Source organism: Grampus griseus (assembly GCF_964374135.1).
Source record: "Grampus griseus genome assembly, chromosome: 18".
In the NCBI taxonomy this organism is placed as follows: Eukaryota; Metazoa; Chordata; class Mammalia; order Artiodactyla; family Delphinidae; genus Grampus; species Grampus griseus.
Genome location: NC_139012.1, coordinates 754,041 through 771,250, shown reverse-complemented (window position 1 = coordinate 771,250; position 17,210 = coordinate 754,041). Strand labels below are relative to the sequence as shown.

General features: G+C 60.6%; 1 protein-coding gene across 1 annotated transcript; it reads left to right on the top strand.

Annotated features, from left to right (window-relative positions):
• Nucleotides 1-4,941: 4,941 nt before the first annotated feature.
• Nucleotides 4,942-16,982, top strand: GRK1 (G protein-coupled receptor kinase 1; the record flags this gene model as incomplete). Its single annotated transcript, XM_082675554.1, has 7 exons — nucleotides 4,942-5,640; nucleotides 7,243-7,370; nucleotides 9,270-9,427; nucleotides 10,114-10,197; nucleotides 12,792-12,916; nucleotides 15,393-15,594; nucleotides 16,684-16,982. The coding sequence occupies 7 exons, from the start codon at nucleotides 4,942-4,944 to the stop codon at nucleotides 16,980-16,982; spliced, it is 1,695 nt and encodes a 564-aa protein (XP_082531680.1).
• Between the last annotated feature and the right edge of the window lie 228 nt (nucleotides 16,983-17,210).

The window sequence follows — 17,210 nt, the reverse complement described above, 5'->3', positions numbered from 1 at the left end:
TTCCCCTTCACAGCTTTGGAACTTTAGGGCAGTAAAAACACAGAGTGTGGCCTTAGGCTGCGGTCTCACTGTCCACAGCCTGTGGGTCTGGGACCCCTGCGCCGAGGCCTGAAGACACAGGGTAGGAACTGCTGTGCAGAGAATCGGTGCCGCCCTGTCTGGAAAGTACAGAGACACTTGGGACGAGCACAGCATGAATTCTTCCTGGAAGTCTCTGAACGAAATCCTCCACACTGAGTCTCTGAATTCCCAGAAGCATGAACGTGTGTGCTGAGCTGCACACGCGTTGTCGTGATGACCTTCCTGGGACACGTGCCCGTGGGGAGGGGAGGCCTGGGGCGGGATAGGGGGCACTGGGCTGCTTGGCGTGCCCCGCGGGGCAACGTGGGACGGACGCCCCAAAGAGAGCGAGCTCCGGGTGATGTGGGAGCTCACCCTTCCTATGCGGGGGCCTCGACTCCCACCCACCCCCCACAGCAAGGGACCGGAGCCCATCCCTCCACAGCGGCCATGGGGTCAGCGGAAGCCCACGAACGCCGAAGGACTGGATGATAGGAAGATTCCCAGCTTTCGATGGGTAATCACTCATCAGAGCGAGAACCAGGCAGATCTCCAAATGAAGTGAAAACAAGATGATCAGTAGATGCCACACTGAGGTGACAGATTCTGAAATCATCTGACAGGTTGTAAGATGCTTCAGCCAGCAATGATGATTGTGCTTGAAACAAATGGAAAGACAGAAGTAGAAAGTTTAAGGCAAGAAATAGAAGACATAAAGACCAAATGGAAATTTTAGATTCAAAAAATACAATAACCAAAATAAAAAGCTCAAAGAATGGATTCAGCAGCAGAAGGGAAGGGACCAAGGAAAGAATCACTGACATGGAAGAAAAAACAATAGAAATTTCCGGATTTGAACAATAGAGAGAAAGTAGAGCCAGAAAAAAAGTGCCCAGCCTCAGTGACCCAGGGGCCGTAGGAAAGGCCTAACGTCTGTGTCACTGGAGTCCTGCAAGGAGAGAAGAAAGAGTGGGGCTGGGGCATAAACCTTCAGACTCAAGAAGCTGAGAGAACCCCAAACAAGATACCCCCCAAATCCATGCCAAGTTGCATCAAGATTAGACTTTGAATATCCAAGACAGACACAAAAAAACCTAGAAAGCATTTGCAATTGCTCCAAACAAAAAGGAATATTTAGGTGTTGATCTAATAAAACATGTATAAGACTTGTATGCTGAAAACTACATAATGGTGATGAAACAAAAGTCTAAGTAACTAGAGACACACATTGTGTTCGTAGGTTGGAAGATTCAACACAGTCAAGTCAATACTCCCCAAACTGATATACTGTTTTAACACAATTTCTATCAAAATCCAAGCAAGATTTTTTGTTTTGTATCTATAGGCAAGACTCTTCTAAAATTTATTTAGAAAGGCTAAGGAACTAGAATAAATATTTTCTTCTTTATTTGGAATACTTTTTTGAAAATATTTCTTAAAAAGAAAATTAAGGTAAGAAGACTCAGTCTACTCAATTTCAAGGCTCATTATATAGCCACAGTCATCAAGACAGTGTGGCGCTGGTGGAGGGACAGACACAGTGAACAGTGAAACAGGACAGAAAACTCAGAAGTAGACTCACAAATATGCCCAACTGGTTTTGACAAAGGTGCCAAAGAAATTCAGTGAAGCGAAGACGGCCTTTTCAACACATGGAGGTGGAACCACTGGACATCCGTGAACCCTGACCTAAGCCTCACACCTTGCAAAAAAGTGAACTCAAAATGGTCATGGATTTAAATGTAAAAGTGTAAAAATTTTGGAAAAATACGTGGGAGAAAATCTTCAAGAACCAGGGTTAGGCAGAGAGTCCTTAGGCCTGACACCAGAAGCGCAATCCATAAAAGAGAAAATTGAAAAATTGGACCTCCAACGCAACAGCAAAAAGGCAAGCAGTCCAGTTAGACCACGGTCAAAAGACACAATGGGATGTTTCACCGAAGAGGATTCACAGACGACAAACACATGGAAAAATGTTCAGTATCATTAGCCAGTAGGGAAATGCAAATTAAAAACACAATGGGGTACCACCTATCACAAGAGCTAAAATAAAAAATAATGACAACTCCAAGTGTCGGTGAGGATGCTGAGAAACTGGATCGCTCGTGTGTTGCTGGCAGGAACATAAAATGGTAGAGCCGTCTGGAAAAGAGTTTGCCAGTTTCTTAAAAAATTGAACATGCAAACACCATACAACTCAGCACATATGCTCTTGGGCATTAATCCCAGAGAAACTGAAATTTATATCTGCACGAATATCTGTATGTTTTTCGCAGCTTTATTCATGATAGCCCAAACTGGAATCAACCTAGGTGTCCTTCAACAAGTGAATGGTTAAACCAGCCGTGGTCCATTCACACCATGGAATACTCCTCAGCAGTGAACCTACAGGTGCGTGTAACCGCCTGGGTGAATCCAGGGAGTCATGCTGAGAGAAAAGAGTGAACCCCCAAAGTGACACACTGTGTGATTCCGCGTACAAAGCATTCTTGAAAGGACGACTTTATGGAAATGGAGAACAGATCAGTGGTTGCCGGGGTTCAGGACAGGGCTTGGGGTGGGAAGGAGGTGGGTGTCTGTGAAGGGGGACCGTGTGGCGTCAGGGGTTCCTGAGCATTTGCTGTGCTGGCGTCGTATCCACGCTGCGATCCCGAGCTGCAGTTGGGGGAGATGCTACGACTGGGGGATTGGGTGAGGGGTGCAGGGGTCTCTGGGTTATTTCTTTTAACTGCGTGTGCGTCTACAATTACTCTGAATAAAAACTTTAAAAAAAGGGCCAAGTGAGTTTGGGAAGCTCTGCATACTTGACCCCTCTTAGAGAGCCAAGTTCACTCTTCAATCTCTGAGTCCCGTGATCGCAAACATGTTTAACGCCGTTTATCTGAATGCTTCCCACTTCCCCAGGAGGTAGTTCAGCTCAGCGTTAATCCAGTGGGAGTTGCCGTCCTCAGACACCGCCTCTCGCAGGGCTTCCTGATCTGGGTGCCAGCCCCACTCCAGGCCCACTGAAGCAGATCTTTATTTCTCCAGGTGATTCGTGTCCCCGCACTGCTGGGAGGCGCTGTCTGGGGACACACGGTCAGAGACACCGTAGAAGGGGCTCCGGTCCACAACACGCCTTGGAGCCGGAGCCGCCGACCCGTCTGAACACTGACGGGTTAAAGAAAAGGCAGGAAGGGTTTGAAGAGATCAGCTCAAGGTCGCCTGCTAGTGAGTGCCAGGCTGGACGCACCAACCCATCTGCTCAGCTGCAAGTTCTTATTTCTGCTTCCCCGACTGCTACACAGAGTCCGCCTGTCTCCCCATACCCACTGACAGAATCTCACTGACCTCTCGACCCTCTCCTCCCTGCGTGGGGTTGCTTACCCGGCCTCTTCTGGCTGGGGTGTTCTTCATTTCTGTGGCCCTTCTCTTCCTCCCCTCTCTAAACTGTAGCCAACCCCCATCACTTCCTTGTCATTCTTTCCCATACATGTACCAAGCACCTACTGTGTACTAGAACAAGGCAGACAAGGCCATACCCAGCTGTGTCCCAGCTGTGCCCCAAGTATGTCCCAGGTGTGCCTCAGGTGTGCCCCAGGTATGTCTCAGGTACCCCCCAGGTGTGCCTCAGGTGTGTCCCAGCAGTGCCCCCAGCTATGTCCCAGGTGTGTCTTAGGTGTTCCCCCAGTGTGTCTCAGGTGAGCCCCAGGTATGTCTCAGGTGTCCCCAGGTGTGTCTCAGGTGTGCCCCTGGTGTGTCCCAAGTGTCCTCCAGCTGTGTCCCAGCTGTCTCAGGTGTGTCCCAACCATGCCCCAGGTATGTCCCAGGTATGTCTCAGGTATCCCCCAGGTCTGCCTCAGGTGTGTCCCAGGTGTCCTCCAGCTGTGTCCCAGCTGTGCCCCAGCTATGTCCCAGGTGTGTCTTGGGTGTGCCCCCGGTGAGTCTCAGGTGAGCCCCAGGTGTGTCCGAAGTGTCCCTCAGGTGTGCCCCAGGTATGTCCCAGGTGTGCCCCAGGTATGTCTCAGGTGTCCCCCAGGTGTGTCTCAGGTGTGCCCCTGGTGTGTCCCTGGCCTCTTCGTTCCCTTCTCTCTCCTGCCTCTCTCTGTGTGGGACCTCAGCCTGGGTGTAGCTGGTGTCTCCTGCATCCCCGTCCTAATTTCACCTGAACCTTTCTCTTGGCGTTTCTCCTTCACCAGCCAGCACAGCCCAGGTGAGGGCAGGGGCTGATGTGAAGCTGATCCCTGGGCAAGGGCCGGGGTTACGTTAGGTCATCAGAGCCGCCAGCATGACACAGCTGCTCTCAGCGTCAGGTCAGGACAAATGTTGGTCCTCACATAGTGACCAGTCCCCTGGCCAGGGGTCTCACCCGTGGACGCCCAGAAAGCCTGTTCCTAAACTCCTATCATCAGCTGGTTTTATTCTCACTCGCGGGTTTTCTAAAGAAAAAAATGACACATAGTGGGGAAAACACCAGCCATCTTTGTGAATTCAGGTTTCTCCTGGGCCCCCTCCCTTCACCTGGGCCCCGTGTCCCCACCAGGAAACAGGCGGAGGGTCCAGCTCATCTGCGCGGGCCAGCGGGCCGGACGGGGAGGCTCGGGCTCCCGTGCGCTGGGCCTGGGGCCAGGTGTGTCCTTCCCGCGGGGAGGAGCGGGGCAGGTGGCCCGTCTAATCCCCGCGAGCGGCTTAGGGATTGTCTTTTTCTGGCACCTGCTCCGCCCTGCGCGCCCTCCACTCCAGCCGGGATTTCGCCTGCGCTGGGTCAGCGGGCTTCCTGGGGCTCCCGGTGCCCGGCCATCCTCCTGTCCGCAGAGGGTGGGAACGGGCCAGAGGCCAAGGGCAGTGGGTTAGGCCGGCTTGGGACGTGGGAGCCGGACGCGGAGGGAGGCCGGCGCTAGGATGGATTTCGGGTCCCTGGAGACGGTGGTGGCCAACTCGGCCTTCATTGCTGCCCGGGCCAGCTTCGACGCGAGCAGCGGCCCGACCTCCCGGGACAGGAAGTACCTGGCCCGGCTCAAGCTGCCCCCGCTGTCCAAGTGCGGGGCGCTGCAGGCGAGCCTGGACCTGGGCTTCGAGAGCGTGTGCTCGGAGCAGCCCATCGGCAAGCGGCTCTTCCAGCAGTTCCTGCAGGCCCAGGAGCAGCACGTGCCGGCCCTGGAGCTCTGGAGGGACATCGAGGTCTACGACACCGCCGGTGACGACCTCCGGCCGCAGAAGGCCCAGGCCATCCGGGCCGAGTACCTGGACCCCCAGGCCAAGCTCTTCTGCGGCTTCCTGGACAAGGAGATGGTGGCGCAGGTCCGGGAGGGGCCGGCGGGGGCCGGGGACGGGCTCTTCCAGCCCCTCCTGCGGGCCACCCTGGCGCACCTGAGCCAGGCCCCCTTCCAGCAGTACCTGGACAGCCTGTACTTCCAGCGCTTCCTGCAGTGGAAGTGGTTGGAGGCCCAGCCCGTGGGCGAGGACTGGTTCCTGGACTTCAGGGTCCTGGGGCGGGGAGGCTTTGGGGAGGTGTCTGCCTGCCAGATGAAGGCCACCGGGAAGATGTACGCCTGCAAAAAGCTGAACAAGAAGCGGCTGAAGAAGAGGAAGGGGTACAAGGTGGGCCGCCGCGGCGTTCCAGGGAGCGGGTAGGGGCTGGGGCGTCCTGGGCCGGCTCACCCCGTGGTGGGCGCTCCCGCCGTGCGGCCCTGGGCGGGGTCAGCGCCCCGTGCCCCCTCGTCGAGTCCGCCTGTCTGCCTGGCGACCAAGCCCCTGGCTCGGAGCGGCAGGCGCTGGTGGCGCTGACGCTCTGCCTGTCCAGCTGCTCTACACCACCGGCCTCGGTGCCCGGGGCGGCCCTCCTGGAGGGGCGGCCTCTGCGTGGCTGGCGTGGGTCCTGTGCCACACGCACCACGATTCTCGGCGTGCCACCAGGGCCACGCAGTGCGGCAGCCGGTGTCGGGGAGGCTGCTGGGATGAGTCTGCAGATCCTTTACTCTGACCTTCTGGAACTTTCCCTGGCTTGTGCTGGGAGGAGGCTGCAGGGGGAGTCTCCCCGGGGCTGGTGTGGGGAGGCCCCAAGGTGCCCGCGTGCAGCGCTGTCCGGGCCGGGGGTTGGGGGTGGTGGAAGCAGCTGCTCTGAGCGGCGCCCACTCTCCGTCTGGCCTCAGGCCCCGTTCGGGCAGGGTCAGCCAAAGCTGCTTAATCTCCAGCCGCGCTCTGCCTGCGTGGGCTTCCTTCCCGTTCCCGCTGCACAGGACAGATCACACTGGGGGCAAACAGCAGCTACCCCCGAGCACCCCGCCCGGGGCCCCTCGATGGTGCTCTGCCTGACGGCCTCTGCGGGCAGCAGGTACCCTCAGGGCCATCTACCTGCAAGTTGAATCCAACTGTTAGGGTATTAAGCCTCTCTTCTCCCGAGTTCAGGAAACTTATCAAACTTTTGCAAAGTAAAATCCACCTAAAATCTTCCCACGCAGCGGGTAGAAAGGGCTTCTCAACATCAGGAACTCCTCCTGCGACAGGGCTCTTTCTCCTTACCCAGCACAGCTTTCAAAAGCACATTAAATGGACTTCATGGGGTCTTAAAATCAATATAGGAAATGAACAGGGATGCGGGGTGGCTTGAAACGGTGCTGTTCCGAGGCCTGGATGGGAGGAGAAGGGCTGGGATTGCAGCGGGAAGAGCTGGAAGGGAAGGTCAGCGCCGACAGGCTGCCTGGGGACCTGCTGGGACCCTCAGCCACACTCCTAAGGCTGGGTGGCAGGAGCCCCCTTGCTGGCGGCCCTAGGAACCCCGGAGTCCTCTGCACGTGATGGGTTCCCAGGCCCTATCTTGTCTCTGTGAAACGGGGCGTGTGAGGCATGTCTCTAAGTTATTTGCAATTGCTCTGTACAGCCACTTTTTTTTTTTTTTTTTTTTTTTTTTTGGTGGTATGCGGCCTCTTACTGCTGTGGCCTCTCCCATTGTGGAGCACAGGCTCCAGACGTGCAGGCTCAGCGGCCATGGCTCACGGGCCCATCCGCTCTGCGGCATGTGGGATCTTCCCGGATCAGGGCACGAACCCGTGTCCCCTGCATCGGCAGGCGGACTCTCGACCACTGCGCCACCAAGGAAGCCCTGTTTCTGTTTTATCGTGACGTTTTCTGGTTTGTGGAGCTTGGCCGTTTTTGGCAATATCACTTTCCCGCCTAACCCTGGGCGCTCACCCTGCTTTCCAGGGCGCGATGGTGGAGAAGAAGATTCTTGCCAAAGTCCACAGCAGGTTCATCGTGTCTCTGGCCTACGCCTTTGAAACCAAAACCGACCTCTGTCTGGTGATGACCGTCATGAATGGAGGCGACATAAGGTCAGCGCCCGCCTCTCGGCTGTGGGATCGGGACGGGAGGGCTCACGCGGCCGAGTGCGCGGGGGGCTCCTTCCCACGTGCTGAGGACGTGGTGGTGAAGACAAGCCCTGCCCCCATCTAAGTCCTCCTCTTTGCCTTCGGATTGTGGGTCCTCGAAACGACGTGTCCTCAGTCCCAGTGAAGTGCAGCAACCCTGGGCGAGGCGGTCAAGCTCTCGGGTCATGGGTCCGTCCTGCGGGCCTCGGGTTCAGGCGGACGGTGGGGTGAGCAGGGAGGGCAGCAGGGCGTGAGGAGCTGCGAATCGAGTGCTAGTTGGACGGTGGATAAAGGGGCGGGAGGGGCCTCAAGGGGGGCGAGGGCCGCGCTTTAAGAGGGATGGCAAACGCAGACAAGCTTTGTCGACGATGCACTCTGGGGGTGGTGGCAGAGTGGAAGCTCCGTGCGGCCGACTCCGGGAACCGTGGCTTGGCCACCCACCGCAGGGAGAACCAGAGGGCGGCGGCGCCGTACGGGCCTGGGTTTGCCAGAGACCTGAGGGCCCGGCCCTGGGCTTCCGGGAGCAGTTGGATCACTGGCTCTCAGAGGGGGAAAGACCCACTTGCCAGCTGGGCAACACGGCCGCCCTTGCCCCAGCGCGCTGGTCTGTAAAACGGGGATAGAGGTGAAATACTGGCCTTCCGAGGTTGCTGCGGAGAGCTAGCTGACACACCTTAGACACTTAGGCGACTCGCACGGCCCTCACACAAGGGGGCCGTCGCTGTGCCTCCGTTCTCGGGCCTGCGTTCGCCTGCACCGAAACTCTGCCAGGTGAGCTTGTTGGCCCCACTTTCCAGGTGAGGCTCTGAGGCCCTGCCTGAGCCACCTGTGCAAGTTCACGGAGGAGGAGCGAAGGGTCTGGAAGCGCAAATAGCACGAGCTGGAGAGCGGAGAGATCGTGAGGCTTTGCTCGCCTCCCCTGCCCTGAGCTGTGCTATGTTACACGGCGCTGCGCTATACGTGCTGCTGTTCCACTGCACTATCTACGCTACATCGTGTCGATAGTACTGCACTACCCTGCACGGCACTGTACCGCGCTGCGTCAGACGGTACACGACCCTGTGCTGCAGCACGCCGCCCTGCGTTGCCCCGTCCTGTGCCACACTGTACTATGTAGGGCGCTGTGCGTGACCCTGTACCGCACCGCGTCGTGCTGCCCCGCACTGCACTACAGGACACTCGTAAAATGCACATGGAGCAGAGAAGCCGTTCGTGCTGTCGCTCCGGCTGGCATGAGGGTTTCTCTCTTGTTTTCTTCGAGATTACGGGCCTGCCTCTCCTCTCCCTGGTTGTTCTCTAGTTTAAATACCTTGCTTGTTAGGTTTTGCGTCTCTGTACAACGTGACAGGGAAACGGGAGATAGGAGAGTCCGGGAGGCCGGGGAGAGTCCTCCGAGGGCCCACCGGGGAGTCTGCGCGTCTCTGGGGAAACGGCCCACGTGCCTCCTGGGCTCTGGGTCAGCCGCTCACTTTGGTTGGGGCTTGGGCTTGTCCCGTGGCCCGCCTTCGCCTCCCTCTGCCTGGCTCCTTCACTGGTGGCTGTAAAGTGGCTTTGGGGCCTGTTTCCCTGTTACCCCCTGCGGGCCGGGGCAGGGGAGGTGGGGTGGGAGAGCTGCCCTGCCTTTCCCTTGTAACAGCTGTGCTGAGGGGCTGTGAGGACACAGACACCGGCGGCCGGCGGTCCAGGCTCCGCCGCGGGCCGCTAAGGCTGGACGCCGAGGCTGAAATGACGGACGCTTTGCCGACACGACGTGGGATTCGGGGGCCTCAACGCTTTCCCGAGATTCTACTTCCCACAAAAACCGTGGGCACGCGGCTCCTGGTTGTGCCAGAGAAGCACAGGCTCCACACGGTCTGCCCCCAGGTACCACATCTACAACGTGGACGAGGAGAACCCCGGCTTCCCGGAGGCGCGCGCCCTCTTCTACACGGCCCAGATCATCAGCGGCCTAGAGCACCTGCACCAGCGAGGAATCATCTACCGAGACCTCAAGCCCGAGAACGTGCTCCTGGACGACGACGGTGAGGCGGCCGCCGCGCGGCCTCCCCTTGCCCTGCTCGCCTCTGTAGCCTGATTGGGCGTCGGGAGGGGAGGGAGCCGCTCTGATAAATGCTCGTTGCAGTTTTACGGCGCCAAGACGCGTCTCGAGTTTGTTTACTTTCGTTCTGCTATTTTGCCACCGCGTGGCATTATCCCCGAGTGGAGATGATTAACGGACTTTGGTGAAATCTGGTGCATGACTAGGCGCCAGGGCAGCAGGGAGTTAGTCCAGGAGGCCGGCGTGTGTGGAACTATTAGTAAACAGCTAACGGTTATGGTCCCCACCCGATCCCTTTGTTTGCTGTCTTCGTGAGGAGTCAAACTGGGATTCTCATCAGGAAATAACCCCCAAGACTGAGGTTCCCATAAGTCCCTTTAGAGCCCCCCTTCCTTCCCCATCACAGGTCAGACGGACACACTGGTGCCCCAAAGGCCGTTGCTGCAGAGCTCGGGGAAGACAGAGCCACGAGGAGGCTGGCTTTAGGGGGATTATGCCCCGGATTCCAGCTGCGAGCGCTGCTGGGACCCTCGGTCCCTCTGCAGCCTGAGCGGGGAGCGGCGGCCCCTGCGTGTGTGCGCCCTGCTTGTGCACGTGTGTGTGTCCAGGAGCCCCAGGGGCCTTTGTTTGCGGAGCCGCGTGTGACCTGACCCCATGTTTGTTCTCCAGGCAACATCCGAATTTCTGACCTTGGGCTGGCCGTGGAGCTGAAGGAAGGGCAGACCAAGACCAAGGGCTATGCGGGGACGCCAGGTGAGGGCCTGAGAGCCGGGGTGAGGGCAGCCGCTATGGGGGCGAAGGGGACGAGGCCCGGGGTCCTGGGGTCCCGCGGCCTGGGGTGGGCGTCACGGTGAGGGCTGGGGCTTGTCAGGAAGATGCTCCCTCATCCGTCCCCTCTCAGGGTGAGGCTGCGGGACTGGCACCCACGCAGGGACGACCCCCGACCCCCTGAACAATTACTCCTTGTTTGCCACGCGTGCCCTCTGTGACGGAAGCTCCCCAGCGCCGGCCACGGGCAGAGCCTGGGGGTCTGCACCGAGGGAAGCAGCACAGAGGCAGGGTGGGTGGGACAGGGCCTGGCAGGTGCTCAGCTGTGAGGTGGCCCCTGGACCGTGCGTGTCTGTGTGTGTGACCGTGCACGTGTGCGTGCGTGTGTCTGTGTGTGTGACCGTGCACGTGCGTGTGTCTGTGTGTGTGACCGTGCACGTGTGCGTGCGTGTGTCTGTGACCGTGCACGTGTGCGTGCGCGTCTGTGTGTGACCGTGCACGTGTGCGTGCGTGTCTGTGACATGCACGTGTGCGTGCGTGTGTCTGTGTGTGTGACTGTGCACGTGTGCGTGTCTGTGTGTGTGACTGTGCACGTGTGCGTGTGTGTGTCTGTGACCGTGCACGTGTGCGTGTGTGTGTCTGTGTGCATGTGTGTGCGTGGCGCCTCCTGTCCCCACCCCATCTCCTCTCACCCCCAGGCAGGTGGGCGCAGAGAAGAGGCATCCGAGCGGGAGGTGGGGGCGGGGGGGCTTCGGTGCTCACCGCACGGGCCTGGGGTGACAGGCTCACGCTCACACACGGCGCAGCAGGCGCTCCGAGCGCTCTGCCCTCCTGATGGCCCGGGTTTTCTGTAGGACTTCTCAGCAGATCTGCTTCTTCCGCGTGTGTCCGGCTTCGGGGACAAAGAGCTGCTCCCGGGTCCTGCTTTGCCCCCGAGGCCCCCGTCCTGCGCTTTGGGCTCCTTTGGGGGTTGTGCCTGTTGCCACGGCGGGTCTGTCTCATCTGCGGCTTTATTTAGGAAGAGGTCCTGTTGTGAGTTTTCCGGATCCTCTGAGGTTCCTCTCCAGGGCGTGAGCGTGTGAGCGAAATGCCGCTCGCCTATTCCTGGCGGATCAGGTCCGGGGTTGGAGTCGGTGGACCTGGGGTGTCACCGGCCCTGCTTGCACGACGCCCCACAGGCCGCTAGGGGGCGCCCAGGCTTTGCCGCGGCCGCCGAGCGGCTCTGAGCCCTGGACGGCGTGGCTCTGCCCGCGGGCTGTGCTGACCTGCGCGTTTGGGGTCAGGCGGGCGCGGGGGCCTCAAGCAGTGGCAGCGGAGGCTGGGGTCGGTGTGAGTTAGAAGGTGGGGCGTCCAGCGAAGGCTCGGGGAGCCCTCCGTACCCTCTGCCCTGGACCCCTGCTCCCTCCGGCCCAGGTCCCCAGAGCCGAGCCTCCGCCCCCGGTTCAGCCGCAGTCCACGCAAAGGGGCACTCGCTGTGCCAGCACCGCGGGGCTCGGGGCGGGGGGAGGAGGACCTGGCGCCTAGACTGACGCTGCGTGCACTCACCCATTGCCCGCTCGAGCCGTCTTTCCCGCGAAGGAGGTTCATCGTTGCCACGTGAGACACCGCGAGGCAGACGTGTCATTGGGTCCCAGCGGGTGGAGCAGACTGGAGGGGCCAGCGGGCTGTTTGCTGCAGGGATGTTGCGTCTCTGTGGTCGGTGGGCCCTCCTCTCGGGCCCGTTTTCATGGAGAAGTTGTGGTTGGTGGAACGTGTCTTTCTCCAGAGTCTGGGCCGTCTGGCCAGCGCTGTAATCCCTGAAAAGACGCTGTGTTCAGGGCCAGGGGGTTATTTGGAACTTGGCTCCTGTAACCTCCGGGGGAATGTCCTGTGGCCACAGCAGCGTGGCCCGTGTTATCCAGCCATGCCCTCCTGGGAACTTGTCGCGAACGCAGGTAAACGCTGAAGGACCAGGCGGTGCTGGAGACAAAAGGACATGCTCAGCTTTGCCTTTGGGGGGATGTCTAGTCATCCGAGCACAGAAGCCACCCTGGCGCCTAGCCTCAACGGCCTACCCGGCGCCGGGGGAGTGGACCACGGGCCCCAGGTGCTGCCCGTCTACCCTTCCCACGCCCTGGGCTGGCCTCTGCACGGGGCACAAAGGGATGGAAGCCAGAGCTGGCTCTCGGGGTGTCCCCTTCAGCCTGCAGGCCCCGCACGTGGCCCTGACTCCCCAGAAGTGGAGCGCACGGGCCGCTGGGCGTCCGGACCACTCTTAGGAGCGTCGGGGTTTCAGCCTCTCCTTTTGTGCCCTTTCGGGTCTGAGCGCCTGCCTCTGACCACAGGTCCTGTGTGAGCCTCAGACACTGGCTCTGTCCGCCATGGGCACCACAGTGGGGGTGAGATCCACCTTGGATGGAGGGGGCTCCCGCCAGGGATGGCTGTACCGAAGGGGACACTCACACCGGGGGAGCGCTCCCTAGTGGGTGGGCGCGGGGCAGCCCCGCATGTCCCGGCGCAAGGACCCTACTGGGTTCCGGGGAGACGGGAGGTGTGAGCCCGTGTGCTGGTCTCCGAGTCGCGCTGTGCTCCTGTCGCAGGCTTCATGGCCCCGGAGCTCTTGCGGGGTGAGGAGTACGACTTTGCCGTGGATTACTTCTCCCTGGGGGTCACGCTGTACGAGATGATCGCGGCCAGAGGCCCCTTCCGAGCCCGCGGAGAGAAGGTAGGAGGTGGCCAGCGGTGTCCCTGCAGCTGAGCTGGCATCAGCTCCGTGTGTGTGTGTGTGTGTGTGTGTGTGTGTCATAGGAGCAGTGTCCCCGCGGGACCTAGTGACCCTCCTTGTTGGGGTCACAGGAGCAGTGTCCCCCAGCTGACCTGGTGACCTTCTTTTCGGGGAGCACTAGGCTTCTCATGGTGCACACGGCGACCTCATCTCCTGGGTCTCCGTTCGCCAAGGAGCCTGTCAGGAGGAGAGGAGCCCGGACACCCCCCAGCCCCGCCCCCACGAGCGGTGCTGCTCTGGGGGGCGTGGCTCACCCGCCGGCGGCCTCCCTGCCCTTCCCGGAGGCCAAGGCGCTCGCCTCCCCGGATGCTCAGGCCGTGCTGCAGGCACGGCAGCTTCCCTGGACGTTCTGGGGGCAGCTGGCACCAGGGGTGGCTGTGCTGGGGCCCTGCCTCCTGTGCCCCCTGCTTCCTGTCCGCATGGCAGCTCCGCGTCTCCCCGGGGAGCTCTGCCAGCCCAGCGGAACCGCGAATAGGTGTCGTTCAGAGCCGCCAGCACTGTTCGCAAAAGGAGCAAAGCAGCCTCTTCCCCGGACCCCATGCTGACTCTGCTCAGAGCTAAGCCTGTCTGTGGGGCTGAGGAGGGAGGCCTGGGGAGAACTATACTTTAGACGTGGCCCCTCGGCCTGCCTGGAGGTCGCAGCCATCAGTTTCTTCTGCTGGACCTCCCCGAGGGCCCCCGCCCAGTCCCCGCTCCTTTCCTGAGATAGTCGTGGGGACGGTCTGGTCTCCAGTCCCCCAAGAGTGAGAACCCCTCTGCTGACTAACGCGTAGGGTCGCTCTGTGCGTGTGCACCTCTGCCTTGGACTCCAGCAACGGGTCTCTCCCCGACCTCAGCTCAGAACAGCAGAGTAAAGCAACACAGTGTGGGGTCCATGTTGGCCTCAGGCCACCACAGGAGTTCCACCGCAGAGCCCTGGCTGAGCCCACAGCCCTGAAAGGAGCCCTGTTTTCTGGTGAAAATGGACAGGAGACGCTTTTATGAGAAAGTGAACCGTCATAGTCTGTCCATCCGTGGTCCATCTGTGGTCCCTCCATTCCATGGTCCGTCCGTGGTCCATCCATGGTCCCTCCGTGGTCCCTCCATTCCATGGTCCATCCATGGTCCCTCCATTCCATAGTCCATCCGTGGTCCATTCCATGGTCCATCCATGGTCCCTCCATTTCATGGTCCATCTGTGGTCCATCCATGGTCCCTCCATTCCATGGTCCATCCGTGGTCCATCCATGGTCCCTCCGTGGTCCCTCCATTCCATGGTCCATCCGTGGTCCATCCATGGTCCCTCCGTGGTCCCTCCATTCCATGGTCCATCCGTGGTCCATCCATGGTCCCTCCGTGGTCCCTCCATTCCATGGTCCATCCGTGGTCCATCCATGGTCCCTCCGTGGTCCCTCCATTCCATGGTCCATCCATGGTCCCTCCATTCCATAGTCCATCCGTGGTCCATTCCATGGTCCATCCATGGTCCCTCCATTCCATGGTCCATCCGTGGTCCATCCATGGTCCCTCCATTCCATGGTCCATCCGTGGTCCATCCATGGTCCATCCATGGTCCCTCCATTCCATGGTCCATCCGTGGTCCATCCATGGTCCCTCCGTGGTCCCTCCATTCCATGGTCCATCCGTGGTCCCTCCATTCCATGGTCCATCCGTGGTCCATCCTCTGGTCCATCTGTGGTCCCCCCATTCCATGGTCCATCCGTGGCCCCTTCATGCTATGGCCCATCTCTGGGTCATGCATCCTGGGGTCCATCTTCAGTGCATCTGTGGTCCCTCCATTCTGTGGTCCACCCGAGGTCCCTGTGTTCGATGGGAAGGAGCCTCAGGTACACCCGTGACACGGACAGGTCTCTAACCCCCCACTGTGAATGAAAGAACCTGGCCCCGGAAGAGTGACTCTGGACGATCCCACTTCCGTGAACCTTTAGGGCGTTTCAGGAAGGGCAAATATGACCGACAGGGAGAGGACACGGGCAGCGTTCAGCTGAGGTGGGGCTGGAGACTTCCGGGCTGATTGTCGGGGAGCCCCCTGGGGATGGAGCCACCAGAAGTGAACTTTGTGGGCTGGAAGTCACGCTCGGGAAAGCTGGTCTGCACTAAGGCTCCATGGGCCCAGGGGGTGTCTGCCCTCGGTGAACCTCTGCCACCTCGCCGGGCAAGCTGGGGGCGATGGTTGTGGGAGTGCAAGGTGTCCACCTTCAGGGTCTCACGCCCTGACCAGCGATACTGAGCCCTTAAGGGCTAACACGCGGGAGGGTGGTGTCAGGCACCCCCGAGAGCAGGGCCGGCCGGGCCCGCGGAGCTGCCGTGTCCGGAGCTGCCGTGGCAGCTGGGGCGATGCGGGTGGGCCTGGCCGGGGTGTGACGTGGGTGTCAGGGGTGTGACGTGGGCTGACGGTGCTGTGTCCGCCGTGCAGGTGGAGAACAAGGAACTGAAGCAGCGGGTCCTGGAGGAGGCGGTCACCTACCCCGACAAGTTCAGCCAGGCCTGCAAGGACTTCTGCGAGGCGCTGCTGCAGAAGGACCCCGAGAGGCGCCTGGGCTTCAGGGACGGCTCCTGTGATGGGCTCCGCGCCAGCCCCCTCTTCAGAGACATCAGCTGGCGGCAGCTGGAGGCCGGTACTGTCCGCGTGTGGGAGCTGGGGCTGGGGGCTCCTAGGCAACCCTTGCTGGCCGCCCCGTCCCATTGGCGTCCGGCAGCTTAGCGTGAGGTCGGGGGGCGGGCGGCCTGGGCGAACCCCACCCCTGGAGCATCCTCTGCCCCCGATGACACCACCGTCCCTCTTCCCTGCTCATCCCAGCGTGCCCAGGACTGGATGTTCATGGGGTGGGTCTCCTGGGGACCCGAGGAGGAGGCGAGGGTTGGACGGGGTGTGCGGGAAACACCTGTGAGCTGAAGATCTGAACCCGCTGTCAGGCGGTTCCTTGACGGAGCCTGCGATCCAAGTCGAGGCGGGGTTTCTCCAGCCGTCGTTCGTTCCACCAGAGTCTGCTGTCATGTCTCGTGCAAGCTAGTGTGTGCGAGTGTGTGTGTGCACGCGTGTCTGTGGGAGAGAAGCGTGGCACTCGCCACAACCACCAGAACCCACACCCAGGAAGTGTGAGCCTGTGGCCTCACGGCCCGACGCCCCAGTAGGAGAAGTTTCTTTGGTGGGGAAGGGTCAGGGCAGTGGCAGCCCCAGCTGATCTGAAGGTGCCGGGTGCCAGGGAGAGCTGCCCAGACCAGCCCCAGGCCCGGGGAGATCAGGCAGCCCGAGCGAGCGGTCAGGACCCAGGAAGCCGGAGCCGCATTGAGTCCCGAGGCCACAGGGTCTGTGCTGAGGAGGGATCGGGTGAAGGCACAGGGAGTTCAGTTCCGAGCATGTTGTGATCGAGGTGTAGACCTGCAGATGGGGAGGCCGGCACTGGGGCTGGGGGTCTGCAGAGACGGTGGGCACAGCGGTGTCGGGGGCAGTGCAGCCAAGGGCCCGCCGACCCTCATGATGGGGCTTCTGGGCGGGGCGGAGGGGGCACAGATGGGGGCTGGGTTCTGGCGACGTGTGTCCAGACCGGACTCTGAGTCTCCAGCCTGGCTCAGCGCCCTGTGGCGGGTGTCGCTCTCCTTGTCACCGCCAGGGCCGCATGTGGGCAGCAGCCCTGCTGGCTGAGCGCGGCCGCCCCCTCCCGCTGGCTGGCCCTTCACGCCCTGTGTCTTCCGTCCTCTCACAGGGATGCTGACCCCCCCCTTCGTCCCAGACTCCAGGACTGTCTATGCAAAGAACATCCAGGATGTGGGTGCCTTTTCCACAGTCAGGGGTGTGGCCTTTGACAAAGAGGACACAGAATTCTTCCAGGAATTCGCCACCGGCACCTGCCCCATCCCCTGGCAGGAGGAGATGATCGAGAAGGGCATCTTTGGGGACCTGAACGTGTGGCGGCCTGACGGGCAGATGCCCGACGACATGAAGGGGATCTCCGTGCCGGAGGCGGCCCCGTCGTCCAAGTCGGGGTTGTGTCTGGTTTGCTAGGCCAGCTGCAGCGCCTCATGGGTCAGCTGAGCCCCTCCCGCCAGGCCGCTGCATGGCTGTGGCCCGGCGCTCAGCACAGGCAGGACAGAGGAGGCCGGTCCAGCCTGGCCTCCCGCGCAGGGTCAGGAGTGCCTGCAGTAGATAGCCTACCTCTTTTGCACCCTTTCACTCAAAAAGGATCCAGTGGTCCCAGGACGGAATGCACCAGCGACGTGTGGCTCTCCAGGC